The sequence below is a fragment of the Aspergillus caelatus genome (assembly GCF_009193585.1).
Source record: "Aspergillus caelatus strain CBS 763.97 unplaced genomic scaffold BDV27scaffold_40, whole genome shotgun sequence".
Taxonomy (NCBI): Eukaryota; Fungi; Ascomycota; class Eurotiomycetes; order Eurotiales; family Aspergillaceae; genus Aspergillus; species Aspergillus caelatus.
The window spans coordinates 142425-169449 of NW_022475303.1; the positions used below are offsets into that span (position 1 = coordinate 142425).

At 46.7% G+C, this 27025-nt stretch overlaps 11 protein-coding genes and 1 non-coding gene across 12 annotated transcripts; 10 read left to right on the plus strand and 2 right to left on the minus strand.

Annotated features, from left to right (window-relative positions):
- Positions 1-367: 367 nt before the first annotated feature.
- Positions 368-1248, plus strand: BDV27DRAFT_124378 (putative JmjC domain protein). The gene has a single exon (XM_032066073.1). It carries the CDS (start codon positions 403-405, stop codon positions 1147-1149), a length of 747 nt encoding a protein of 248 aa, XP_031930247.1. The 5' UTR covers positions 368-402; the 3' UTR covers positions 1150-1248.
- A 138-nt stretch (positions 1249-1386) lies between these two features.
- BDV27DRAFT_170120 (bifunctional urea carboxylase/allophanate hydrolase) lies at positions 1387-5614 on the minus strand (the record flags this gene model as incomplete). The annotated part of the gene is made up of 9 exons (XM_032075210.1): positions 1387-1622; positions 1710-2113; positions 2201-2630; positions 2684-2837; positions 2899-4202; positions 4264-4984; positions 5038-5311; positions 5362-5481; positions 5544-5614. The coding sequence occupies 9 exons, from the start codon at positions 5612-5614 to the stop codon at positions 1387-1389; spliced, it is 3714 nt and encodes a 1237-aa protein (XP_031930248.1).
- Positions 5615-6053: 439 nt separating this feature from the next.
- Positions 6054-6878, plus strand: BDV27DRAFT_143049 (LamB/YcsF family protein; the record flags this gene model as incomplete). The annotated part of the gene is made up of 2 exons (XM_032070039.1): positions 6054-6104; positions 6168-6878. 2 exons carry the CDS (start codon positions 6054-6056, stop codon positions 6876-6878), a joined length of 762 nt encoding a protein of 253 aa, XP_031930249.1.
- A 287-nt stretch (positions 6879-7165) lies between these two features.
- On the plus strand, positions 7166-7237 carry BDV27DRAFT_t64. The gene has a single exon. It is a non-coding gene; the product is annotated as a tRNA-Glu (tRNA).
- A 3202-nt stretch (positions 7238-10439) lies between these two features.
- BDV27DRAFT_80055 (putative homeobox and C2H2 transcription factor) lies at positions 10440-13847 on the plus strand. Its single transcript, XM_032077632.1, has one exon. The coding sequence runs from the start codon at positions 10944-10946 to the stop codon at positions 13521-13523; it is 2580 nt and encodes an 859-aa protein (XP_031930250.1). The 5' UTR covers positions 10440-10943; the 3' UTR covers positions 13524-13847.
- Positions 13848-13942: 95 nt separating this feature from the next.
- On the plus strand, positions 13943-15702 carry BDV27DRAFT_124391 (uncharacterized protein). Its single transcript, XM_032066074.1, has 2 exons — positions 13943-14802; positions 14882-15702. Exons 1-2 carry the CDS (start codon positions 14322-14324, stop codon positions 15505-15507), a joined length of 1107 nt encoding a protein of 368 aa, XP_031930251.1. The 5' UTR covers positions 13943-14321; the 3' UTR covers positions 15508-15702.
- Positions 15703-15832: 130 nt separating this feature from the next.
- BDV27DRAFT_143053 (uncharacterized protein) lies at positions 15833-17653 on the plus strand (the record flags this gene model as incomplete). Its single annotated transcript, XM_032070040.1, has 4 exons — positions 15833-16326; positions 16372-16542; positions 16618-17008; positions 17063-17653. 4 exons carry the CDS (start codon positions 15833-15835, stop codon positions 17651-17653), a joined length of 1647 nt encoding a protein of 548 aa, XP_031930252.1.
- Positions 17654-18133: 480 nt separating this feature from the next.
- On the plus strand, positions 18134-19907 carry BDV27DRAFT_124393 (putative ubiquitin-conjugating enzyme). Its single transcript, XM_032066075.1, has 4 exons — positions 18134-18213; positions 18280-18374; positions 18459-19213; positions 19299-19907. Exons 1-4 carry the CDS (start codon positions 18152-18154, stop codon positions 19380-19382), a joined length of 996 nt encoding a protein of 331 aa, XP_031930253.1. The 5' UTR covers positions 18134-18151; the 3' UTR covers positions 19383-19907.
- Positions 19660-20053, plus strand: BDV27DRAFT_155269 (uncharacterized protein; the record flags this gene model as incomplete). The annotated part of the gene is made up of 2 exons (XM_032072105.1): positions 19660-19920; positions 19982-20053. 2 exons carry the CDS (start codon positions 19660-19662, stop codon positions 20051-20053), a joined length of 333 nt encoding a protein of 110 aa, XP_031930254.1.
- Positions 20054-20429: 376 nt separating this feature from the next.
- On the minus strand, positions 20430-22189 carry BDV27DRAFT_143056 (putative CUE domain protein; the record flags this gene model as incomplete). The annotated part of the gene is made up of 2 exons (XM_032070041.1): positions 20430-21725; positions 21992-22189. 2 exons carry the CDS (start codon positions 22187-22189, stop codon positions 20430-20432), a joined length of 1494 nt encoding a protein of 497 aa, XP_031930255.1.
- Positions 22190-22725: 536 nt separating this feature from the next.
- On the plus strand, positions 22726-24063 carry BDV27DRAFT_143057 (putative tryptophan dimethylallyltransferase; the record flags this gene model as incomplete). Its single annotated transcript, XM_032070042.1, has 2 exons — positions 22726-23867; positions 23922-24063. 2 exons carry the CDS (start codon positions 22726-22728, stop codon positions 24061-24063), a joined length of 1284 nt encoding a protein of 427 aa, XP_031930256.1.
- Positions 24064-24360: 297 nt separating this feature from the next.
- On the plus strand, positions 24361-26786 carry BDV27DRAFT_170123 (Zn(II)2Cys6 transcription factor; the record flags this gene model as incomplete). Its single annotated transcript, XM_032075211.1, has 4 exons — positions 24361-24526; positions 24582-24667; positions 24718-25711; positions 25800-26786. The coding sequence occupies exons 1-4, from the start codon at positions 24461-24463 to the stop codon at positions 26784-26786; spliced, it is 2133 nt and encodes a 710-aa protein (XP_031930257.1). The 5' UTR covers positions 24361-24460.
- Positions 26787-27025: the final 239 nt, after the last annotated feature.

A 27025-nucleotide genomic window follows, 5' to 3' on the forward strand; every position in this document is an offset into this window, starting at 1 on the left:
TCTGAAGATGGAGGGGCCAAGGGTGAAAACCCCCAAGACATCGATGATACATCAGACCGAGCCGCGAAGCGCAGAAAACTTTCTCCTCCGCTGTTTTTACCAGATACTATCCCTGCTCCCGAGCTGAAAACCCCCATCCCTCGCATTTCGGCTCCTTCATTCGACTCCATCGAACATCATATCCGCCATGTCAAGACTCCCTTGGTTATTACCGATGCGGTCGAACACTGGCCGGCGATGTCGAGTAGGCCCTGGGCCTCGAAAGATTACTGGTTCGATCGCACATTTGGCGGACGGAGACTTGTTCCAGTGGAGATTGGGCGATCGTATACAGATGAGGGATGGGGACAACGGATAATGGAATTCCGGGACTTTGTCGACCGATATCTATGGCATGGCCAGATGCAGTCTTCAACCCATTTTGACAGTGAACAGTGCCAAGATGGGATCGAAGACGATGAGGGGCATACCGGCTACATGGCACAACACGATCTGCTGGCTCAGATTCCAGCTTTACGAAAGGATATTTGCATCCCCGATTATTGCTACATTGATCCACCGGGGCCGGAACCTGGAACACCTGTATACATGAAGAAGCTCCGGGAGCAGGAAGGAAAACTTAACGGGACAGGCTCGCAGCCAGCATCTACTGGCCAGGATAGCCACCACGATGATGACAATGATAGCTCGGCTTCGGAGCTGGGCCTCCCCGCTGACCCGATCATCAATACCTGGATCGGTCCCTCTTGGACTATATCGCCTCTTCACCATGACCCGTACCATAACATTCTGGTCCAGGTTGTGGGCGTGAAGTATATCCGTCTCTACTCTCCAAGGACGCCTGCGTCCCAAATATATCCGAAAGGAATGGAAGCTGTCCAGTCATCGGAGAACAAAGATAATGCGGACGGTAAAGCCAATGAACCACGGCTCATTGATATGTCCAACACATCGCAAGTCGACCTTGCAGCTATCGAACTCTCCCCCGCCGAGTCCGACCAATGGGATGCAATGTGGCCGGGATTTATGCAGGCGGAATACGTTGAAACGGTCCTCCAAGAAGGGGAGTGCTTATATATTCCTGTTGGGTGGTGGCATTATGTGCGTGGCCTGAAGGCAGGAATCAGCGTTAGCTTTTGGTGGGAATAAATCCTTTACGATTACGATGGCTTTCTTTGCGTGTCTTGTCAGATACCCTATTATCGGCTGGTTATTATCTTCAAGAGCAAGAATGGGGTTATGGAGTTCAGGTGTTTTCTCTTTCTTTTCTGTCAACATATTCAAGCTTTGATTTACCTGTCAAATTCATTGATCATTGCCTACAGGTATCAAAAAGTTGTTGTATAAAATTCGGACAAACACCATAGTGCCGAATAGCTTTCCAGTTCAAGTATTTCTCACTAATACCAAAGGTTTCCCGGCCTCTATAGAATCACCCGGTTGAACCAGGACCTTTTCCACTGTCGCACCAGCGGCATGCAGTTCAGTCCGCACTGCGATTTCGAGTTTCATCGCCTCCAAAATAACCACAACCTGGCCCTCATCGAGCTTGTCACCCTGCTTGACCTCGACTTTCCAAATATTAGCATTCAACGGAGCTTCGATTGGAAGAATCCGAGGGTCTAAAACGGCACTTAGTAGGCATTCTTTCTTGTTGCTGTGTCTCCCTTATTCCCAGAAAGAAATATGGACTAGAGGTTTGTACATACCTTTCAATAAACTCTCAATGGCATCAACCGGGACACCTTTCTCAGCTTTCTCCTTTGCCCAGCGTTCTAAGAGTTCCGCCTCAAGTTTGTCCATCTCAACTTGTGCCTTGCGCTGGCGTGCTCGGATGGTTGCGACTTCTTCTTTGGTGTCGCGGAGGAGCTTGTTGTGCTCTGCCATATCGAAAATCACTTCTTCCCATTGGTATTCGTATCGGCCGCTGTTGAAGAGGGCCAACTCCTTTTCGTATTCTTTTTCTGATACGCGATAGAATGTGATTTGGTCGAATTCTTCGAAGAGCCATGGTCTATCAGGTGTGTATCCCCTCTTGGATCCTAGGATGTCGACGCCTGGGATCGTCATTCCAGTCATTTGGTAGCCTCCGGGAGAGTTCACATTGTATAAACTAGATGTGCACGGAGCTTCCGTTAGGATCCACTGGACAAGATAATACAAAACTGGTTGGTGTGGATATAAAGAAAGGACTACTTACGCCATGCAACTACCACCCCACGACACTGAGCCTGCAGGCGTGTAGACTCGGCTGGGATTCATTTTCGGGCAGTTCATTCGCTGGCGCGGGTCGACTGGGAGTGCTAGAGGGAGCGCTGTGAAAAATCCAACGGATACGACCATTAATCGTGCAGTTAGATAGATATTCTCGACTTCCGCTTTTGTGAAGGCGTTGTTCTTTGCAACGAAATTCATGTTGTCTGGGAGGTAGGAGGCGTAAGGGCGCTGTGTCTCCATGTATCGTTCGATGGCGGTCTTTTGGCGCTGGCTTTCAAATGCGAGTGGAAGCTTGAATAGTCGGCTGGGCATCTTTGCTTCGCTGAGATCGCCCAGCTTGGTCTCGAGGTCACAAAGGTAGGCTATGAGTTTATGCTGGGGGAGTTTAGTGCCGTCGTAGTAGAGCATGAGGGCTTCATTCGAAGGGTTAGCACTATATCGTCTTGCTTAACAAAGTGAATCTTACAGTTTCCACATCCAATCATTGAGACCAGTCCGTTGGAGAACGTGATATCTCCATTGCCTTCACTTAGGATTTTCTTCAGGGCAGTAACTCTACAGCGGTGGTTCAGGTCGAAGGACCCCGTGCCATAGTCGATCAGGATATAGTCGTCTCCCGCCTATTTGAAACACTTATTAGCATAAATTGCACCTTGTAGCACTTCTGCAAATACTACCTACCTGTCGATAATTAACGAGTGGTTGAGTTCCCTGCTCCTGGATCTGGTGAACAACCCCAGTACCACGTATCTCTTTCGTCAGCGCTGAAGGGAGGGTATCCTTCAAAGGAGCTATGTCACCAAAGTTTCCTCCATCGTGACAACATTTGACAACTTCGCGAACAAATCTCTCCGTATGGTTGCGTGACGCTAAGGCATCTTCCAAGGAAGTAGCTCTGTATTTCAGTGTATCACCTGCTTTCACCTGCCCTAGCTTCCACAGATCCGCCTTAACGATCGTGTGGCTACTTATAAACCCACCGAAGTCCGGCGCATCCTGCGGGAAGATCACAGGGTCGTCACCTGTCCAATTAAGTGAGCCTATAGCGTACCCATACTCTATCAGATTGGATGGATGGGCGCCACCCTCTCCTCCATCCGAGCGAGCCCACTTCGGCTTAGGTCCGAGAAGACGGATGCCGCCTCTTGCTGCATTGTGGGAGATCTTCCATTCCGTTTCGTACAGCATGTCAATACTCTCGGGGGTAAGATACCCTTCATCATAAGGTCCCGGCATAGAAAGGAACTCCCAATGGTCAGTGTATTCGGGAAGGAGGTGCTCCGGTATAGAGAGATTACCAAGACCATCGGGTACATTGTTAGTTATTGATAGTAAGTCACCGGATGCAAGCTGCCGGCCTTGATAACCTCCGACGCCAACCATTGGAGATGTAGACTTCGACCCGAACCATTCGGCGACGTTCAAGAAGCCTCCGAATACTGCTAGGTAGGCTCTGCAGCCATTCCCGATGGTCTTGCCAATCTTCAACCGTTGGCCGGCTTCTACTTTAATTCTTGACCACATACGTATAGGGACGTTGTCAAGGCTGGCTTCAATGGGCGCCCCGCAGAGAGATATGAGTGCAGGTCCCAGGAAACGTAGTTCTGGCCCGCTTAAGGTTATCTCAAGAGCCTCCAACCCAACGGGATTTCCCACAAGCGCGTTTGCGATACGGAACGCTAAAGGATCCATTGGCCCGGAATGGCAGAACCCTTTGCCCAAGGTTGGACGACCAGGCCAGTCCTCAATGAGCGTATAAGCACCACCAGACATAACATCAATAGCTGACAGCTTCCATTGAAAATCGTCCAGGAATCTGGTTAGGGTATTTCCGGCGACAAACCGTTCGTCAGTAAGAATCTCAACCATAAACTCCAGGTTAGTTGGGGGGCCGCAGATTCGGGACTGTGCTAATATCGTCCTCATTCCCTCAATGGTTTGCTCTCGGCTTGGGGAATGAAGCATGACCTTCGCCAGCAAAGGGTCTGTTGGCTTAGATGAGTTTGTACTCTTGTTATTACTGAAAGTAAGTCAAAGGCAACTCACCATAGTTTGCGGATATTTTAATGCCTCTGTACACCCACGTGTCAATCCTTGATCCTGGCAGTTCCTTCCATTCCACATTCTGTAACGTTCCAGGACAAGGAGCAAAGTCTTTTGTCGGATTCTCGGCATATACTCTAGCCTCGATGGCGGCACCTGAAGGAGTATCGACTGGGATGCTCGTAAGAAAGGCTACCTCAAGACCCTTCTTTCCCGAAAGTTGAGCATCTGCTTGATTCAGCATGAGTTCCACCAAATCAACACCGTAGCATAATTCTGTTATTCCATGCTCGACTTGAAGTCGGGTATTCATTTCAAGAAAAAAGAATGCACCAGTCTCATCGTCAACAAGATACTCGATCGTTCCGGCTGATCCATAATTGATAGACTCCGCAAGACGAACAGCAGCGTCGCTCAAGCTTTTGCGGAGCCCAGGGTTTCTGGTGACAAATGGACTTGGGCACTCTTCGATTATTTTCTGGTGTCTTCGTTGTATGGAGCATTCGCGTTCGCCAATGGCAATGGCCCTGCCGTTTCCATTTCCAAAGACCTGCACTTCGATATGGTGGCTAGACGGATAATATCGTTCAATGAACATTCCGGCATTCTTGAACAAGGCCTCTCCTCTAGACCTGACGGTAGCGAACGACTCGCGTACTTCGTCTTCGGAACTGCATGTCAGTAGACCCATCCCACCGCCGCCAGCGGTAGCTTTGAGCATAACCTGGAGTGCAACATATTAGCTTTGCTAGGGAAGCAGGTTAGCTGATGGCATACCGGAAACCCTAGGTCTTTGGCTACCTTCACAGCCTCCTCCTCGCTCGTCACCAGGCCTGGTGATCCAGGTACGATAGGTACCCCGGCCTTTGTGGCGAGGTCTCGTGCCGTATGCTTCAGCCCAAATGCTTCGATACATTCTGGCGATGGCCCAGCAAAGACCATACCGGCCTTGGCAATGGCTCTTGCGAAATCTGCATTCTCTGACAGAAAGCCATATCCTGGAACGATAGCGTCCACATGGTTACGCTTCGCTAATTCGATTATTTGGTCTCTAAGATCCAGTCAGATGGCGGCCATTGCAGAGAAGAATGGGAGAGAAACCCATCGATGTATGCTTTTGAAGGTGGTCCGTCAAGCAGGAAGGCCTCATCCGCTAGTTGAACGTGAGCGGAAGCGGCATCTGGCTCGGTGTAAAGAGCAATTGTTCGCAAATTTAGCTTTCTAGTGCAATCAGTCGGTTAGGGTTCAAAGCCGAGCGACAGGCATGGTCTAGAGATTCGTACTTTGCTGTCTTCAAAATCCGCACGGCTATTTCGCCACGGTTTGCGACCAGCACTGTCTGGAGTGATTCCATCGTAAGTCAGGGTGCATTGATAGTAATTCTACAAGTCTCGCCGTTTGGGTAGTATCGGGTGTTTAATAAACTGAGTAGACAAGTAGTCAACCTCCTTCACCCTCCTGGCTAAAAAGTCCTCGGCGCTATAGACCAATAGCAGGGGTGCCATGACTTCAGAAACGAATCACGGATCCTTGATAAACTTGGAAGGCTGTCTCAAATTTGGGGTTAGGCGTTGATGGATGGCAATAGGTTGGAGAAATTGGAGGCGTGCGGAGTCAATGCAGCGATAAGAGTGGGACACACCCCCTCCTTTGCGTAGCTAGGGTGGGAAGCTGATATCATAAGAAGTTCTCCCTCGCAAACTAACGATCTCTTCGTTTTCATATAATACATCTTCGTGGTTGTTGTATTCTCAGAGAAATCTGAAAGTCGGTTACATAAAGGCCCATGCATCATGGCTCCAATACAGCAGAAAGCACTGATTAACTGTGATATGGGCGAAGCTGTATGTCGCTCTCCCTCCCCCTGGCTTTGCACCGTCGATATACTTAGTTAATATGGTTTGTAGTACGGCAATTGGGCTTGCGGTCCTGATCTTGAGCTCCTCCCAATGATTGATATCGCAAATGTTGCCTGCGGATTCCACGGTGGCGACCCTCTTATCATGATGGAGACCGTTAGGAGCTGTAAAGCCCATAATGTTCGGATCGGCGCACATCCCGGATTGCCGGACCTCCAAGGTTTCGGACGACGGGAGATGAAGCTGTCACCCGAGGAACTCACAGCTATGACCATTTATCAGGTGGGGGCACTTCAAGGCTTCTTAGACCGGGAGGGTGTTCCCCTCAACCACGTAAAACCCCACGGGGTACTGTACGGGATGATGTGTCGAGACTATGAGGTAGCCAGGGCGGTCATGCTTGGGATTCCCAAGGGCGTGCCTGTTTTTGGGCTTGCTGGGACCAATATGGAGAAGGCTGCCAATGATCTTGGGATAGAATTCTGGGCCGAATTATACGGTGACGTCAAATACGACTCGAGAGGAATGCTCGTCATTGACCGGAAGAAGAAACCATGGGACCTTGGCGATGTGGAGCGACATGTCAGGCAACAGGTCGAAGAACAGTCGGTGACCGCGGTCGATGGGACTGTGGTGCAACTGCCATTGAAAGATTATCCTTTATCCATCTGTTGCCATTCCGATTCACCTGGTTGCGTTGATATTATTCAAATAACAAGGAAAGTGGCAGATGAATTCAACCAGAAACATGGGAAGTGAACCCCGCGGAGATGTGTATGTATATATATCATCTTCCTCCGTTCAATTATGAGTGCAAGACGTGACACAAAAGTTGTCATGGAATCGAATGTATAATCTGTAAGCCACTGAAGGGTTAGTGAAGTTGAATCGAAATGTTTAGATGTTTGAACAATAGGAAAACGGAGTAAAAGAAGTTGGTCTGAATGAGAACGCTGAAGGTACCTACACACCTAGTAAATGTACGACAGTACTGCATGAGATCAATTGGCTTATATATAAAAAAAGTGAATTATTCTTCAACAACATCCGATATGGTGTAATGGCTAACATCGCTGTCTCTCACACAGCAGCTCGGGGTTCGATTCCCCGTATCGGAATCACTTTTTTGTTTTTTTGTCTTTCTTACTTACAGTATAAGTAACGTAATCAACCACCGAGCGACGAATACCACCGAGCGACGAATGTTTACTGCGACGCCCACTATTTGAAGCTATTCAGCTGCCAACACCATTAAATTTAACTAACTAAATATATGAAATGATAGCTATTTACTAGGGTAATTCCGGATTGTATAATTCACTATCCTACAGCCACTGCAATGTTGCGGAGCTTGTTGTCGAGGTATAGGAGTAGACTGCTCAGATTGCTTACCAAGCTATATATTAAACTGCTGAACCCGATTGTGGCCCTTCTATATAGATAAAAATAGATTATTACTTAGTTTAGTATATCTTTTTACTTTTTTCTTATATTTCTGTTTATTTTTAGCTTATAAAGATTTAATTTCTTGCTGTAAAAAAAGGTTGATATGTATAGCTATTTGCGCAGCCTTTTTAAGATAATAAAGATAAGTAATAGAACTGCTAGAAAGCTTCTATTTTATACTAAGACTGTTCTGTAGACTGTGTACTTTCTGGTCTAGCTAACAAGTATTCTACGGAGTCTGAAATATAGAGGAAATCGAGCTTTCTGTTGGTAATAGTATTGGTGTATATAGTTAAAAAGTAAGCTTAGAAAGAATATATTCTTGATTAAATAGCTTAAGCTCTGTTTCTATAAATCTACTATAGATATTCACTGAGATAAATACTTTAGCGTGTATATCTGAATATAGAGATAGAAAATTCTCTTTATTAATATAATTATTACCAGAGTATATTTGCTCTTTAAGAAGTTTTCTGTACTTGTCTTTAAATAGTCTAAATATATCTATATCAAGCGGTTGAAGAAGCTGTAAAATATACACAGATATATAGAGATAAATAATTATATTTAACTTACAGAAATTATTAAATTCCGCAGTTAGATAACTATTATGGCTGTCAAGAATAAGCAACTGCTTAGTACTAGTTATATAGTACTTAGAATATGATTCAAAGATTTCTTATAATTAGTAAAGATCTATTTTATCTGTAGTCTAGCTATTCTAACTGGTTATAATCTATCTATCAGTAAGCTTAGGTTCTTGAAACTAGATAGTTTACTGATTACTTGCTTTAAGTATAATAACTGGCAGTATATATATATCTCTTGATCCAATTATCTCAATAATTATAACCTATTTACAATTATTTTAAATAACTCTGTATAGCCGCTTACTATACTTAACTATAGTAATTACTTTAGAGCTGGAGCAGAGCCCTATTATAAAACCAGTTTTATTAAAATTCCAGATATTATCTTTGTGTATACTGTGTTCTTGAATAGCTGCTTGTACAGTCTAAAACTAAGATATTATAATCTTTAAATCTTCTTATTTTGTGTGTTAATATATTATTTGTCTTATATATTATATATATATTTTAGAATAGTATTTAATAAATTTATAAGATTAATTAATTCCAATAGTTACTGTCGGATTTTGAAGATAATTATAAAGTAAAATCTCCGCTATTCTATATAAAAATTCAGGACAGATTAGAAGTCTATATTTATCTGTATCTAATAATTACTGAAGAAGCGATTCTTCTTTAAATCCAGTTATTATATAACTATTGATATATATTTCTATGTGTGATTTTCTTCCTTTGAGACAAGTATATAAGATTGCTTCAGGTATACTAAAAGTATTTATAATCTTTAAAACTAATTAAATTTTTTTATTTTTATAAGCTGAAATAGCCATTTGAATTCTATTTTCTTGTAATAAAGATATTTTTCAATGATAGTAATATAAATTGACGCGTTGAAGATAGAAAGTAGTAGGGTGCGGCGAAAATTCGTCGCTCGGTAGTTGATTACGTTAGTCTATGACAGTCTCTACCAAGCATTGTGCAGATTATTCACCTTAGTCCAATCAATAGATACTAGACCCTTTGCGCTTCTTCTCTTCCCCCTTCCTCACCAGTCTATATCATATAGCAGAAACGAGTATTGTTGTGGGACTGTAGTACGCCCGCGCCACGTAGTACGTACATATGTCGTTGTTTTGGCAATTCCTAGCTATACTGGATTGACGTAGGTACTTATCGCAGCCTCCAGTCCCATCCTTGTCATCGAATGGTAGTTTACTCAGCTATGATGATCAGTTCCAACTAGTTAAGCGCAGCCTGCATGCAACCTCAGGCAACAAATAGGCACATACATACAAAAGATGTTTGTAGCTGTATCGAGTCTTCTCCTGTAAGCATATACAGTAGACAGACTGGAATGTACCGAAGATGTGTTTAGGAGACTTATTCGGTATGCTCCCCAAGCAAGTCAGTTCGGGAGCCTAAAGCCTGCATCGCAGGGGCCAACATTGGTGCAACCCAATACTATGGTAAGGGGTATAGAACGTACTTGCCAGAGCGACATGATATTTAGATTCGTAGACCGCGCATGGCCTGCACGTACCTATTCACATGTGACATTGCCTCATTCTATGCAATTCCCACACAGGAAGTATATCGTCTCATGTGGCTCCTGCGGATTGATAGATATGCCGTGCTATACCACCAAACAAAGCATGACTGCCTGACATCTAACCACAAAGTGTCTCATGTATTGAACCTGAGAAGCTTTGGCACGTCAGCCAGGCGAGGTCATAATATTAGCTCGTCAGAAGTCACATGCTCACCCCCAGAGAATGGTTAGAATCGGAGTTGCAGTATTACGCTGACTAGGACAAAGCTTGATACCTGCAGCAGCAAATATCGGTGTGCTCCCCTTAGGCCTAAAGGTTGACCAAGAATTGGATATGGGGTGATATATTGTAGTGTTCGTAGGTGAACTACTCGTAGCGGCCCCATAATGACCATATGTGTTTAGTATATTTAACGGGTGATGGCGTTTGCATTAGCGCAAGAGCTTATGAAACACGGGGCAGTGTGTCGATATCACATGGGCAAGGAGACTAAAAATGGGAGCCGCAATGACGTAGAATCGATAACGCTTGTTTTCATGCCAAGTTTCGGTTGTCATTGTTAATTCTTCGCAGCATACTCCGTACGGAGTAGAAGATACTGTACTTAGTAGGGGGAGAGTTTCTCAAACTCCGGGCTCCGATATTGTCGGAGAAAACGGCCCGATGATTCATTGTTACTATCTTGGGTTAGTCCGGGCGTGGAAAAACCCCGCACAGACATGTTTGGCCGAAAGAGGCATGGCGTTGTCATTGGAAGGGCGTGCAGATGAGCCGTGACCCATTCTTTCTTTGATTCTTTCTCGCTGTCAATCAGTCATTGGATAACCGAGACCACCATGCCCATGGGTTATCGATAAAGGCGTTATCTCCATAATTTGATATGGGTCTTCGGCGGTGCCGATTGGGGCCGAATACGATCCTCACGCCCTGAAGGCGTGTCCCAAGACCAAAGACAGGTAGAAGGATGTGGTCCAAACATCGAAGGTGCTAGTAGCATGGTTGGTTTCGGCATGCTTTTGATACCCCAGACGAAAAAACCGTATCCTACTTCTCAGACCCCGTCCATCCTCCCCCCACTACCCATTCTCTCTCAGTATTAACTGTTATCTTTATTCTTCGGCGATTTGTTTCCCATTGAGGCTGCATTGATTATTATCATTTCCCCAGACTGGTGTCACTGAAGCACCTCAGCTTCCAGTTGACTCGCAACGGAGTTAAACCGGAGCATCACCACGAAAATGGAGTTCTTTGATTTCGATGGGGCCTCGTATGGGTCCCAGTCTCAAGTTCGTGACGATGATGTGGCTTCAGACAGCAGGGATTTCGATGAAAATGACGATGCTGTTGCCAACTACAAGTCACTTCTACTGGATCAACCCTTGGAGTTCCCTAACAATTTGCCGGAGCAAGATGTTGAACCCGCCATCAAGCAATCCCCGGGTCCGGTCATGGATAACGGTGTCTATCCCATGGGTCGTGCTAAAGAGCCTTGTGACTTTTGCAGGAACATGGGACTGGACTGTTTTGTTGCCAACAGGGGAGTCATGCAAAACAGTGGGTGTACCTGTTGCATCTCGCTCTACCGAGAGTGTAGTTTCACTCATGCCAAAGCACCTGGCAAATTTCTGGACACGTTACACCCGATCAATGAGAACACCTACATTCCAACCGGTGGCTTAACGGGGAAGAAAGCACTTAAATCGGCTTACGGTGCAACCTTTGTTGGCGATGTCGATGGTCGCGGGGGGAAAGGTAGTTCGCGACTTTCGCGCGAAGCAGTCCGTGTTCTCAAGACATGGTTATACGAGCATAGCGACCACCCGTATCCCAACGAGCAGGAGAAGGATGAATTGAAGCAGCGTACAGGGCTGAAGCGGACCCAAATTTGCAATTGGCTTGCCAATGCCAGACGGCGTGGTAAAGTTCGTCCCGCTCCACGCAGCAGCTCTCCGGTTCCCGGTGCTATGGATATCCCGAGGCAAAAACAACTGGATATAACTCTCATGACTCCACTTGAGCGTTGGAAGCACTCCCCCCCTGAAAACGAACCTGCTGCTACATCTGATATTCTCCGAGCCTTGGTGAACACTCCTTTAGATTCTGCTCGGCAGCGACCGTCTCAATCAAGTCACGTGCGCTCCCATTCTCGGAAGACTGGGTCAAGCAATGACTCAAGCCATGGCAACTCAAATATATTCCGTGCCCCTTCTATTAGTAGCTTGGAGACAAGTCGGTCAGCCACTCACTCATCTATATCTGACCTGTCCTTCGCCTCCGCCTTCTCCCATAGATCCTCATTGGGGTCATTCGGTTCCATGGACCGAAAGGAACGTCGCCGCCGCCGTAAAGCTCCAGCACTCGTGAACGCTTTCAATCAACAAAAGACTCGCAGTACTCGTATCTTCCAGTGTACATTCTGTGCCGACTCTTTCCAGACCAAGTATGATTGGCAACGACATGAGAAATCGCTGCACTTAGCTTTGGAGAAGTGGACCTGCTCGCCTCAGGGAGGTGTAGTTTTCATGGACGGCGCAAACCGCTGTGTATTCTGTATGGCGGCTAATCCTGATAACGACCATCTTGAATCGCACAATTTCAGTACATGCCAAGAGAAATCTCCTTCTGAGCGAGCCTTCTATCGCAAGGACCATCTCAATCAACATCTGAGGTTGGTGCATGACGTGAAGTTCCACCCTTCAATGGATAAATGGCGAAGTAATACCTGCGAGATAAGATCGCGGTGCGGATTCTGTGCAACTATTCTCACAACGTGGAAAGACCGAGTTGACCACCTAGCTTCCCATTTCAAGAGTGGTGCCGACATGACTCAATGGCAGGGAGATTGGGGTTTCGATCCCGATGTCGAAAACTTGGTCGAGAACGCGATGCCCCCGTACCTCATCGGCCAGGAAAAGTTCACATTGGATCCTTACAAACCTTCACGTGCCACAGGGCAGTCGCCAAGCTTGACCGTGCCAGGAGACGCAAACTGCTATGAGCGTCTCCAGCGCGAGCTAATGGTTTTTATACATAACCGTATGGCTGCTGGTGTTACCCCAACGGATCAGATGCTTCAAGATGAAGCCCGGCGCATCATTTATGATAATGCTGATCCTTGGAACCAGACCTGCGCGGATAACCCAGTCTGGCTTGGAGTTCTTAAACGTGTCGCTGGACTTGAAGACGTTCCTGGCTCAGAGGATGTTCAATTCGCTAACTTGGGCATGCAACCACCTTATGCTGCCCAAGGTGGTCTACGGCGCCCGCCAGTTGAGACCAACTCCGTAGCTCGGAGCATATTTCATCGTCTTCCCTTCAGCCAAAGTCACTCTAGCTCTGGCTTCCAGAGTCCCGCATTCCCAAGCACGGGTCGGTCCTCAGCGGCAGCGAGCGTTCCAGGGAGCTCAAATGGCAGCTACGCTGGTAGCTTTGGAATGGTCCCTCCTGTGACACATTCTGGCTTATCCACTGATTGGGGAAGTAGTCTCTCAGCTGGGGTCTCATCATTTTCGACGCCTATGAGCGGCTCAGTGGACCCGTTCGTGCAAATGGGATTTGATCCTGAGTTCCTGCAGCAGTTGAATGACAGTTATGGGGAGCTGGATTTGGATGACTTACAAGGATTGGAATTGGGGGGAAACAGCCAGCATGAGGGTGGCCTCCTACCTGGGAGAGACGAAAGTAAAGTGGACACTTTGCCCGACTCTAACGTTGGGTCTGCACCCATCCCTATTCCCAGCCCAAAACACGCGGACATTTTGATGACCGATGCTGTTCCTTATCAAGGGCCACAATCACCTGGTAAGGGTGGCTTCTGAAAGTGATGAGATAGGAGATGTGTATAGTGGGCCGTGATTTTGGAGCTGTTCAAAAGTTTCGTGATGTGCTTTTTTCTTTCTCGGGGGACTTTTCTTCTTTGTCTCAGTGACTTTCATGCATAGCTTCTCAACGATTCCCGACATGGCAGCGTGTTAGTTTATATAATGAAATTAATCCAAGACGATTTGCCTTCCGTCTAATTAATAATCGCGTCAAGGGCGCAAGTGTGTAAGCGCTAAGCTCGATGATTGGTTGCATGTGATGGGTGATCATCGGCAGGGCGTACCCGTGATCTTGGGAATGACACTTAATTTACTACTGAGAAATACCAGGGACAATTTGATAAATCATGTTTTGTTATAGATGGTTTGTTGGCTGTCGAGAACTGGTGTGTAGGTCGTAAGTACCGTTTGCCTGCCTGTCGTCTAGGGTTTGTAGATGTCAGTGACTTGTTTACTAGTTGGGATCTATCTTTAGTGTCTCCTTATCGGAAAGACTTCAACTGTGGGTCAAAAGTCGTTGGATCGCCACTTTGACATGTGAAACTCGGAGGTTTTTCGCGCCTCAACGGTTTTTCCCTGCATGGATCGGACGTTTAAACAACTACAGCGTCATTTGAACCGTAACTTCGCCCTCATCATGGCTGGAAAGTGCTCACAAGATATTTCCACGACGAAGAGACTCATCTGAACTGTGATTCTCAAGTGATCATATATCCCGATATTATGACACTACTGCGTCAGATCCAAGCTTTGTTTCTGTCACCCGAGACCCGACCTTAAATTGCCCCTCATCTGATGCCCTGCACTTATCACAAAGACTACATGGAGAAAATAGAGACAATGGACGAGCAGGCAACTCTGGGAGACACAATGATTCTCTCTCAGGGGCTTCCCGACTTCCTCCCGGCTGCTATTCGGCGACACATTCCCCGTCTGTATCCTTCACTCCACCGCGCGGCACAGTCGGACCCAAATATAAACGCAGCAAGAACAAGCCATAAACCCAAGGATCATAACTTCTCTTCATCCTTATCGGAGCCGGAATTGACATTATACGGACAAAAATCCGATTTGGCCTCGGGCGACCTGCAACGCCCTGGTACTGCGGGCAGTAGTAGTAACGGTCAGGACTCGTGTGGCTCTTCGGTTTCCGGGAAGTCATCGGACACTAGTTATATCACAACTTTCGAAGAGAAAAAAGGTGTAGAGTCTATGGGGTTTGCGATGTCCAAATATGAAGAGGAGTCAGGACTGCGCTGGAATCATATTGTTCCAGGTATGCACCCATACCAACATACTAACATGTGTTGTAGATGTAGAAAAGTATAAGACCGCCTCTGACTCTTTTCATATAGCATTTCAATTCCTTCAACATGCAGGAGTAGAAGCCCAGCGACGCGATTGTGACAGCCACCTGGTGCGGTCATTGTACATGGATGCACTATGCTATCTTCTTCAGGCTCTACCTGCCGACTTGACCTATGAAGAAACTGCAAGAATCAGAAAAACCCTCCCTGGACGAGTTTCCAACTCTCTCGCTGCACCTTCTGCAGTTGGCTTCGGCAATCAACCTATAAACACAAGGCATCCGGCAGAGCGATCTTATCTCCACCGGCTACTGGCCTCCAGTATTGTGCATTTCTTTCTCCTGCTTCAGTTCCTGATGCCATACCTCAAGATTGTGCTGCATCGACTCTACCAATTTGAACGGTCCCATCGGGTCACCGAGCGTGTCGTGTCGGCGAGCCTGGATGCTGCCGATACCTTGGGTAAAAGGAGCGTGAGTCTGGGAACAACGGTCCTTAGTCTTCATGATGGGAAAGTAGGTGTTGCGGTGTCAAGCCTGGCTGCATGGTGGGTTGAGGGGATTGCAGGTGGAATTTACGAGGGGATTGGCGAGGGCATGACCATCTTAGGGTTCATTCGGCCAAATCCCGGTGTGGTTGGAGGGACACAACTGCAACCGATGCCAAGTACTTGAGGTTGGCCCTTAATTGCTGTATAAGTTATGTTGAGATGTTCAATAGACGGTGTATCAGAGGCTATTGGCGAGACAGAGGTCGGGATGCTATAAGGGCAGGTGCGTTTGCCTGATTGTTGCCTATTTAGATAGACCACTTACGTTAGAGTTAACAACCGCAGTCCATTGTTTTATTTGTCGCATCCTTTTTTTTCCCTATAGATCAATTCTACTTTCAACCAGCGAGCGACAATTAATTAACGGTGTTGTTGTGAATGTTGTACGATTCGACAAGCCACAACTTGTTCGGCACATTACCCCCCGTTTACTATGGGTGACGATAATGATGATGCTGTTAAGCCTACCAAGGAGAGATTTGATCGCGTGCTACGTGAAATATGCATTATGGTCCAGTTATGTCGATCTTGAAGGCCCTACTTCTCTCCCAATTGAATGTATTGATCTCAAACGCATACTCGGCCAAACGCCATCATTCCTTGGACATGGGTTGATCCCCGAAAACGAGTCAGTCCCATTCAAGTGTAACGAGAGCTCAGGAACTCTTTACGTCAATGGTCGTTCGACTTGGAAACCCTCCAACGGGACTTGCCAGCTGGGGCCTAAAGAAATACACCGCACGGTTCTGCTTGCGACTCAAACTGCAATGAATGTAGAGCTCTCAGATTCTGTCCCATTCGCAGAATGGCCTGGTGTTCAGGGTCTTGAGGGGTACGACGAGAGCAACTACATCGCAGTATTATTTCTTGCCTGGGCGTATATGCTGAGTGCTCGATGGTCCGAATTATTGAGTAGATCTCCGGAGCACCGGTGTATGATTACGTTCAAGAAATAGACTCTCCAATGTGAGGCCCCATTGCCACAAAGCCGTATTGAAGTAGACATTGGTGATAATGCTACTGATGATGAAGTGCATTGGTGGGAAGCAATCTTGTCAGCTTATGAAGGATGGAGCATAACGACAGTCTATAACGGCAGGACGTATGTCTCGCCTTGGGCTGTTGCAATATCAGGCGCCACAGAGTTAAGAACTAAACAGTCTTTGAACGCCGAAATTAGACTGCCTTCTTCACATAGGGCTGTGGAATAATTTGGACGTTTCTGCTGCTACAGGCGTTTATATGGTCAATGCTCGGCGGCCTTGTCTGCAGCACTTTGCATCCCTTTTGTTTGGACCAAGTCAATATCACTCCCTGCTCCGAAAATGAGTACTACTTCAAAATGCTCACTTGAGTTGCCATATTCTCCATCAATTCACACTTATGAGTATTATGGCCCTCTTCCTCGCTATATGATTTTAAGCTTTGATGTGTGGGGCATTCGATCCCTGCTTCACACCGTATTCTTCAACTCAGACATCGAGTGTAACTTGGTGGCGGCGTGGATGAGTTCAGCATTCGACGTTATAGATCCAGTGACGCAGGAACGGAATATCGTAAAGCTTCTCAAAATCCTTGCAAGACGTCTACCGAAGTTAGCGCCACTGTGGCTCGGAGCTATGCTTGTGGATAACGTTAAAGCTTTAAGGCTTATAAAAACTGGGTGTGTAGCTGTCGAGCTTCACGCCGCGACATGGACAGGCACAATAGGGTCATTCATTACACTGAGCCCAGGTGTAAGTGATGGCAAAGTGATCAGACGCGAGGACGAATGCCGACTACTTCATATCATCGGCTGTGGTTCCTATGCTAGACTTCCTGTGTGGCCATGGAAGCCTTTCGGGGAAACTTTGCTTAATGATTCCGAGCTGGAGGCCCAAAAACATGCCCAGTGTAATTGCCATTGTTTAGAGTACCAGGCATGGTACTGGGAACTCGCAGACGGAAAAGACTTGGAAGCCCGTGGGGCTGATGCCCATCAGCCAGGTGACAACGTTACGCAGATTGATTCTGTGCTCAAGAGTGCTCCAAGTCAGTGTTCCATTGATTGCTTGTCAGATGACTTGTCAGAGAATCCAACACGAGGAATATTTGGATGGTTAAGATCAACTGGGTATCCAGCAAATGAAAGGCATATATACAAGCATCCTTGGTTCGACGTTGGAGACTCTGATGAGGATGAGATTTTGGACAATCAGGAGGATGGTTGTAGAGTTAATGAGGCAGCCAGACATAAGGCAGTGGAGAATTTGCTCGATAGGAACTCATGATAATAATGTTATCAATGTAGAATTTCCTTAGAAGTCAATGGAGAAAGGACTTGAGAAATGGCACTAATAGTAGGTGCTCGGAGATAGCGGACATAACCTGTTTGTTTTGTAAGGATGCTGGGGAGCTTTGACCGCCCTATTGAAATAGGAAGGCGGTTTGATGAAGCCGCCATAGTCAAACCTCGAGAACCTCCGACTGAGAAAAAGGGGTTTCAATTGTATATTTTGGTGCTATGAATTCCAGCAAAAAGGCTTCTTTAGATCAGTAAAGTATGTTACATAATGAGTACATTTCAGGAACGACAATGGAATTTTTTTTAGTGAAAAACAAATCGCTTTTTATAGTATGATAAATCGGAGACGCTGACTGTGCCAAAAATACAGTATTCAATGAGCCACCCCGCGGAAGTGTTCAAATAATTCTGCCAGAAAATAGAGTAGCCGTCGCGTGTTCCTAAGCGGTAACTCAGCAGCAGCATCACCGTCTCATGCAGCAATATGTCCACCTCCAGATTGCCTAATATCCCCGCTCTGCGTAAACACCAACTTCTCCTGGAATTGTGAGTTACGCTTACTCTATTCGTTTTGTTACAGAGCGAAGCCAAATTAACATATTTCAATTGTAGTGCGAGTTTAAATCATGCAGCCCCTCCAGGTCTCTATGTGAGCCCTACCCCGAATGATCCTACTCTTTGGACGGGTGTTTTATTCGTTCGTAGTGGTATGATATTTTTCTTCTGATTAGGACAAACAAAACAACTTGTAACTAACCTAGGGCTAATTGATTTTTTATGGCGATGTTTAGGTCCATATGCTTCTGCTATCCTCCGTTTCCAGATCCGATTCCCGCCTTCATATCCCAACCTCCCACCTTTAGTGACCTTCTCTACCGATGTATTTCATCCGCTGATCGTTCCCCTTACGACATATACCTTTAGCACAAACGCTTCAAGCGAAGATCCCGTCAGTGCTTCAGACGAGGAGCGATTACCGCCTGGCGGATTTAGTCTCCGACATGGATTTCCCCACTGGTTTGGACGAGGTAAACGAAGTGTGATCAATTCAGTGGGCTCTTCGAGAGCCGTGAGTATTAATGGCTCCAATATCGGTGTTGATGCATCCGGCAAGGACTCGCCTCAGAACCCAAACGACGCCTCTAGACCTACATCTCCGTCGAAGAATCAAGGGGATATTGATCGAGAGGAGAGTGCTACCTCAGCACCAGAGGAGAACCCAGTCGAAATAAGAGAAAATGTCCCGGTTACTGCTTTATTGAATTATATCCGATCTACATTCGACGACGAAACAGTTCTCGACTCGTTGCCACTCGAAGCTGCTGGAAATCCAAGCGCTTGGCATGCGTGGAAGGCTCACAGAAAAGATAGCAGTAACTCGGCCTTTACAAGTAGTTCTAAAAGAGCAAACCCGCAGGCGCGGCTTCCCGGTGATTGGCACTGGGATGGGATTTGGGCTAAGCGTGTCCAAGATGAGGTCGAGGCGAGTCATTCGGAAGCAACATTGTTTGGCAATGCAACTCGAAGTGGAGGAACTGAGGATACGGTAAGAAGAGTCTCCTCTCAGTGATCCCTGAATCGCTGGACACTACAGGCAGCTCGTGGTGACTATCGCTGACCGAAGCTTGCAGATACGTTTCTCTCGATTAGACGACGCTACGTTGACCTCAATTAAAGAGATGATAAACCCACGGGTGGAAGAAGCGCACCAGTAGTTCGATTCTTGCGATTTATACCCAATTCATTGTCCATGTATACAGGAAAGAATTAATATCTGTACAAACTCTGGCCCTCTTGTTTCCTCATTCGCGTTTAGCGTCCCTTGGCACGCTCTTTCCCAAAGAAGAAGCTGTTTTATGTATACCGACGATTTTCTGCAACGGGGTAGAAGGCTTCTCTTCAAGATCTGTCCATTACCTACCAAAAATATCCTCATAAATCTTTGCATACCGAATCCCCGCTGCATCCATCGGAGTAAATAGACCTACAAGCATGGCTAAGAATTACGATACCTTCGTCGTCATTGGACTAGTTACTATTCCGATATTCCTTATCGGCGTCATCTTCATAATGGCTCTGGCTCTTTCGGGGGCCTGCAGTGGTCGGCTTCACACTCACTATCTCTTTTGCATCAATCCTCAGGAGAGACAGAAGGAGAGAGCCGCTGCTCGCGGCAGTTCCGACGTCCCCGATATAACAATTTCTCCACCGGCGCCCTGCGCAAGACAGGAATCAGACCAGGAGAAGGAGATGGTTTGAAGGAGGGCTTTGGTTTCATATTCTCGGCGACGGGAGGCAGCTGAAGAAAATAAAGACGATGTACCTGAACCACGCCGTTATCCCTATCCTGATTCGTGACTCGCAATTCGGACCGTTGATTAGATGAATACTCGACTACCACTAGATGTCAACCGGTTGATGTTGCAGACTGTTACCGGAGGATTAGTTGCTGCTGGCCGAGTCAACTTTAGCTAAAAGATGGTGGTTGCTTCGTCACTTGCAGGCTGGGTAAAATTCCTATGCTTCATCCGTACCCTGGTCCTATACTTAATGGTTTATAATCAAGGATGAATTTTGTGATTATTTAACTTTTGTACAACTTTGGAGGTGTGATACAGGCTATAAAACGCACTATCTCTTTTCTTAGTCTTGCAATGGCAGAGATTCGCCATGCAATGAGTAATACAGTTGGAGTATGATGCGGGCAAATGCGAAGACTATACTAAGAATTGATTACCTCGATCACTATCCTAACAAGGATATTATTCAACTACAAAATTTCTCAAGATAGGCGCATTATCTTCAGACTGCTTCTTATTCCAGACTGGTTCCCCGTCGTCATCGAACTCAGCCCACTGGAAGAAACCACAGCTCTTTCTGCCAGGGGCAAAGCCTCCATAACACATCCACATATACCTCCCTCTAGTTTCCCGCTTGCGCTGAGCACAGCGCAGAATGGCATGCATACCACACCGACAACGAGGGGTGTTCCGTGGATGAAGGGAGTCGCGATACCAGCGATAAGTGATATTAATGCGGCAGTTTCCGGACAGAGGGTGTGGTGAGACTGTCTGGGCAGGTGCGATGGCATGTTTCCACTCTTCTTGCATTTCGGCATGCATAACCAGCAAAGAGTTATGGGGGAGATGAATGGAAATTTGACCTTGAGCATCAGCTCGAACGTCAGATGCCACTCGTGACTGCTTCGGCTCAGGTTGTGGTGCAGGCGTGTCTTTCTCACTTTGAGAGGTCTCTTCATCATCATTGCTGGGTACGATCCGCCGGACGCGGAATTCTCGTTCTACACCTAAGCTCAGACTACCGATGATGGCTCGTGGACCAAGGTAAGTCAGTTCGTCCGAGTGATACCCCACGCTCTCCGCGGGACCGTCGTAGCAATTGACGAATGCGGCATTTGGCATCCATTCTTTCGGAGACTGGTACTTGAGCTTTTCTCCGCCGGGGTAGAAGGTTTTAATCCGGTGATATACTTCATCGTTCACAGTGCGTTGCACTTTGGCGGAAACAGCTTGCATATGCGGCGTGATCTGACGCACATTCGACCGGTAGGTCCCGCCGTACGTGTATTCTGATGTGTGCTGGCGGTACTCCTCCGGCGTAGAAACGTATACGCTAGCTGAGTGAGGACTCTCAACTGTTCGATCAAACAGCTGAAACTTATACCTAGAAAAATACTTGGATTCCTCCAGAAGCTCTAGGAGGAGTGCATTGGCCTGCTCCGCTGGGAGGAAATTGTGGATGATTGTACATGGCGTGTGGGCCGCGACGTCCCCTGGGGAGTATAGATGTAGCGTTTTCCCCTTCTTGGTCAGTGGTCTTCGTTTGATGGGTGACTCTTTCCCCTCGTCTGGTTGGAGGACAAGGGACGTCAAAGACGTCTGTACAGATGGTGTACCCGGCACCACCCGCTTCTTGGTGGGAGGGATTTGTGTTGCAATCGTAGATGCGGCGGCTTCTACCGACCCACCACCTGAAACGAGGACATCCAGGAGGGTCTCCTGTGCAATGTCTGGGAAAAGTGAGACGAGGAGTGCTAACTTTACATCTGTTGAGTCCTCATCCGGGAGTGGCGATTCTGATGGTGATGCCGCCTGTGGGATTGGTGAGCTGGGCCGTGGCCTCTTCCGGGTTATGAAACGGTCCATAGATAGGACTCGCGATTGCGGTTTGAAGCCATGAGGCAATATAAGTCTATGTGTTTGTGATGAGACCTCGGAATGAAAGAGTCAAGTTAAGATGCGATCAATATTTCCGGGCCACGTGATTGCTGCGTAAGTGACCAATCAGGTGTTGAGAAACATACCGTGGAAGTCGTAAACCTCTTGTACACTACTAGTAGTATATGAATACTAGTAGCTGTGTAGTGTACATCCTTCTGGCTCATTCTACCCAGTACAAACATGCTCACCGACGCATCCTCGCACAAGGTATCACAGAGCTGTACACTAGAACCGAGCTCCCCCACATTCGACATCCACGAATTGCCAACTGATTCGTTCATCGGCGTCAAAATACCCCCGAAGTCCGTTAGTTTGACCACCTACAATCTTACTCGCGTGGTGATTATAGGGTGTCTGTAGGATGGGGCATTGCTTGTGCTTTTTTGCAGGGTCAGATGTGGTTGAACTTCACATCGGCTCCTCATTTGTTCTATGAAGATATATGCGAACCAAGCCATGGAGAGTTGGTCTTGGTAGAGGGCTACAATAATTTCTCTATAAGGATCTAGTAGCCTTATGCTCCATTTATACGTCTAGGATTGTGACGTTATTACCAAAGCAACGGCCACGGTGTTGCCGAACTGTTGTCTATATGGATTCGGCGTGCTCCGTTACATCAAGCTGCAGAATTACGAGGCAGTTTAGATCACAATCTGGCTTGTTTGCTCATTAGCCACTTAACTAAGCTTTGAACGGACCCCAAGATAATCTTATTTTATCTTGTACCGTTGCATATTAAGCTCAGCTTTCATCGACCTCATAGAAGCTCCAGTTGAGGTCTCGTATTCACCCCCCAAAATTGGCCTCTCGAACCACGATGCACATTCCTTGCTCACTAAATCCCATGTCTTTTGAATCATTGACTGAAACCCTCGAATTTCCGAATGAGAGTTGGAAGCAATGGTGGTACAAAACTGGCCCAATCCTAGTGAAGCTTATGATATCGTCAAACTATAGCATCGAGCGGCAACAACAGTATCTTAAGTTCTACGCCTGTGTCATTGTCCCTTTTCTGGGGCCCTATCCACAAGTCGTTCGAAGTACTCTTACCCGGAGTGGTCTTCCTGTGGAGTTTAGTGTCAACTACCAGCAGCATGGAAAGCAACCAACTGTTCGTATAGCTTTTGAGCCACTCAGTGGAGCGCGAGGTACCGAGGCTATTGCCTACGATCGAGATATAGCAAACGAGTTTCTCTCCACCTTGTCGGAACTTGATCTCAAAGGATTCGACTCACGATTATGGGATACAGTCTCTCAAAACATACATATTGATGCGACCGAAAAAGCCATACTGGAAAAGAACAGGGTCGATGACACATATGTGAGAACGCAAACACTGTTCGGTTTTGACCTTTTCGGAAATGGTACTATATCGGTCAAGGTCTATGCCTTTCCGGGATTGAAATGCAAAGTATCTGGGCAGTCTTCGCGAGAATTACTGGCCACCACGGTTAAAGACCTGCAGAGACAAGTAGACTGCGCTGAGGCGTTTTCAATGGTGGACCGTTACCTGCAAGAGTCTAACTCATATAATCCGTTTACTTTCTTCTCATGGGACTGCATCGAGCCGTTAAAGTGTCGCCTCAAGTTCTATATGTGCTCAGCTAGTATGACGCGGGCGAAGCTTGAAGAGGTCTGGTCCCTGGGCTCTCGGCTGCAGGGCTCATCTGTGGACAACGGATTGCGGTATCTCTTGCAACTCTTTGACCATATCCAGATCCCGGACGGAGAGCTTGAGATCAAAGTAGAACATGATGATCGAAGCGACACCTCCAAGACAACCCCGTTGATGTGGAATTACGAGATGAGAAGCGGAGATCCATCGCCGTTGACCAAGATCTACTTACCTGTGCACGGTGAGAATGACCTAAAAATTGCTACCGGGATTGCACATTTTATGGAGGAAATTGGCATGGTTGACATAGGTAAATCCTATTTGGATATTATTCAATCTTACTTGTAAGTCATTCTTCTTATGATTGAATGGACTCTAATCATATTCAAACTGGACAGTCCTGAAAATGATCTTGAGCGGACGGACCGTCTGACATCTTGGATTTCTTTTGCTTTTACGGAGAAGATCGGAGTCTATATAAGCGTCTATTACCATTCTTCTACGGACAATCCATGGGCGGCGGAAGAGAAGCAGTACTAGTCATCTCTTGGAGAACGGTGAAAATTCCCATGGGACTTGTGTCTGCTAAGCAATGAAAAGAAAACAGAAATATATGAAGAAAAGAGTGCAGAGTTTTAAGGTAGTCTCAAAGTACATTGTCTTCGTTATCTATATCGCAATCATATTTGATCTTCATGTAGACCCTGACTCTAGGGCTAACCGGACGTTCGGAAGTGATCCGCTTCGTCCCAGCGGAAGAACTCCGTCTCCCTTTCCACCACTTCGAAGGCTCGATCTTTTCTCTTCCAACCTCCTTCCGATCATTGGCTGGAGTACGTTGCACAATCGCTCTTTATCAATCAATTCCAGTGTATTATGCCGATTTAAAGTATACTCACTATATATATAATATATATGTGTTAATACCGTCACTACCATGGATTCGCCGAGGAGGAATCGGAATCGCGCCGCGTGCCGCCGCTGTCAACGACGGAAGATCCGCGTATGTTTTTGTTCTATAACTTGCGTGCTTCTGCAGCTGACGCTGGCTAATACAGTGCGATGGGCAAACTCCTCGCTGTGGGTCATGCCAGAAGGCTAGCACCCCTTGTATCAATGATGGCAAGCAGCTTGTTCAGCGCTCGTTAGTGCATAGCCTGCCCCTAGATCATTAGAAATCCTGACCTTGAATAGGTATATCGCGAGCATGGAGAAACGAATACAATGGTTGGAAACGCTGGTAAAAGAAAGTTGTCCAAATGTTGACTTGGGTGAACAGTCTAGAGACAACCTTGCCCAAGAGGAGGAGCCAGTATTGATTGAGGACCACGAGGAAACGTCTATCCTTAGCCCTCAGAGAGAGCTTGCCACAAGCGAGGAACAGGGCCCGGGGCAAAGCACACAGCAATACCAAAGTGGGCCACATCATCCATTGCGGACTCTTCCTTGGATGGAATCTCGACAAGCCCATGAGATAGGACTTGTCTCGCTCTCACCTGGAGGCGAACCCCGCTATATTGGGCCTTCAAGCGGATATTTCTTTGCCAATCTCGTATTCTCTAGTGCCGGTAGGCATCAGAAGCGACGAAATGCTGCCAATGATTCTGCAGGCTCACTATCAGGAGAGTCGACCGCTCTCGCGGCAGAGATTCTTCATACACCCGCTTCTTTGCCCCCACGACGAGAAACTGCTGCCGAATTGTCAGCCAAGTACTTTGAAACCATTCACATCATTTATCCTTTTTTGCACCAGCCATCCCATATGAGCTATATAGATCAAATGTATTCGTCGGAAGATGTCAGCCCAATAGTGGCCTTTCAGGTCTACATGGTTATGGCTATTGCTGCCACTGATCTTTCACGGAGGTCCAAAGTCCGCCTCCCTGCTGAGGGCTATTATGCCACAGCAATGCAGCATTTTAGTAATATATCTCCGGATGGAACCTTGGGTGGATTGCAGTCATTGCTATTACTCATGGTGTATGGATTCCACAACCCATCTTGTGGAATCAATATATGGAACCTCAACTACCAGTGCTTGGCTTCTCTTATCGATTTAGGTTTACAGCGGGATATACGAAACACACCCTCTCTGAAAATATCACTGTTGGAACAGGAAATGAGAACCCGGGTTTTCTGGGTGGTGTACACGTTTGACCGGACGATAGGGACAATGATGGGGCGACCGGTGGGTATCCGGGACGAAGCGTGCGATCTACGTGTGAGTACTTCGCCTATATTTGAATAACTTGTGTGCATGGAACTAATAGGTCTAGCTTCCTATGGACATCTCGGACTTTGAGCTGATGAGACCTGACGCCCAAGAAAGATCCCCTGAACAGCCACCTTCTCATGTATCATTTGGCATACACTTATTCAAAGCCGCCAGACTAAACTCAGAGATCAAGTATGTCATGCACAGTATATCTCGAGAGCCACCAGCATACGCCTACCCACCAATTCGAGACATTTTCGTTTGGCAAAGGGAGATGTTGGAGCGTCTGCAAACCTGGAAGGCCGAGACACCACATACTGATAATATCAACAACATGAGCGCCAAGCTCTGCGAAATCAAATATCATGAGATGATGATACTAGTCTTGCGCCCCAGTCCAGCCATTCCAGACCCATCCGAAGATTCTTCTATCTTATGTTTCAGACACGCGATGGAGCTGTTGGAAAGCTTCAGAGAGCTGTATAGGCATGACTCCCTGCAGTACAGCCGACTGGTTGTCCATTCAATTTTTCTGGGCACACTTGTGGTGCTTCATAGCATTTGGAAGTTGCCTGATATTTCGACAAACATACAAATAGATGAACTCACAAAAAATATAACTGCTGCTCTCAATATTCTGAGCAGTATCGGCGAATATTGGCTTGAAGCCCAGAGAGCTAGAGACTGCATCGATGATATCTCAAGTGTGACCATGAGGCGACTCTTGAAAACTCGAGCTTCAGCGGAGTCAACGGCTACTCCTCGGCTTCGTTCAAGGATACGCACTACGAATAATATCCAACAAAGTCCTAATATCTCTTCCCAATTGCCTTTAGGACAAAACGCAACAAACCAGCAACAAGAGCTCATAGATTTGGATACAAACCCTGCCGGCTTTGGTGTTTTCAACCCAGGGTTTCCTGACGCTACACTTGAACAAACGGACTCACTACAACTATTTGGGGACTCCGCATTTGAGGAGACATTTGGATTGACAGGTGTGCCAGATTTTGATGGTCTCATGTGGGAGCTTTTCAATCTATCGTGAATCGCTAAGATCTTATGCGTGTATATATCGGTATTTTCAGCGAGCCAGCCGAAGACATATTAGGCGTCCATTTCGATTCGAGGATTACTTTTACTGCATCCGAAGTCTTTCCAAAGATATCCTTGGGTGTAGTGCTTATAAGGTTGCGCCCTATAGTATATCAGACGTCTTGAACATAAACGACACTGAAAATTTGCGACAAAATCTTTTTTTTTAGGACCACTATATACGGGACACTA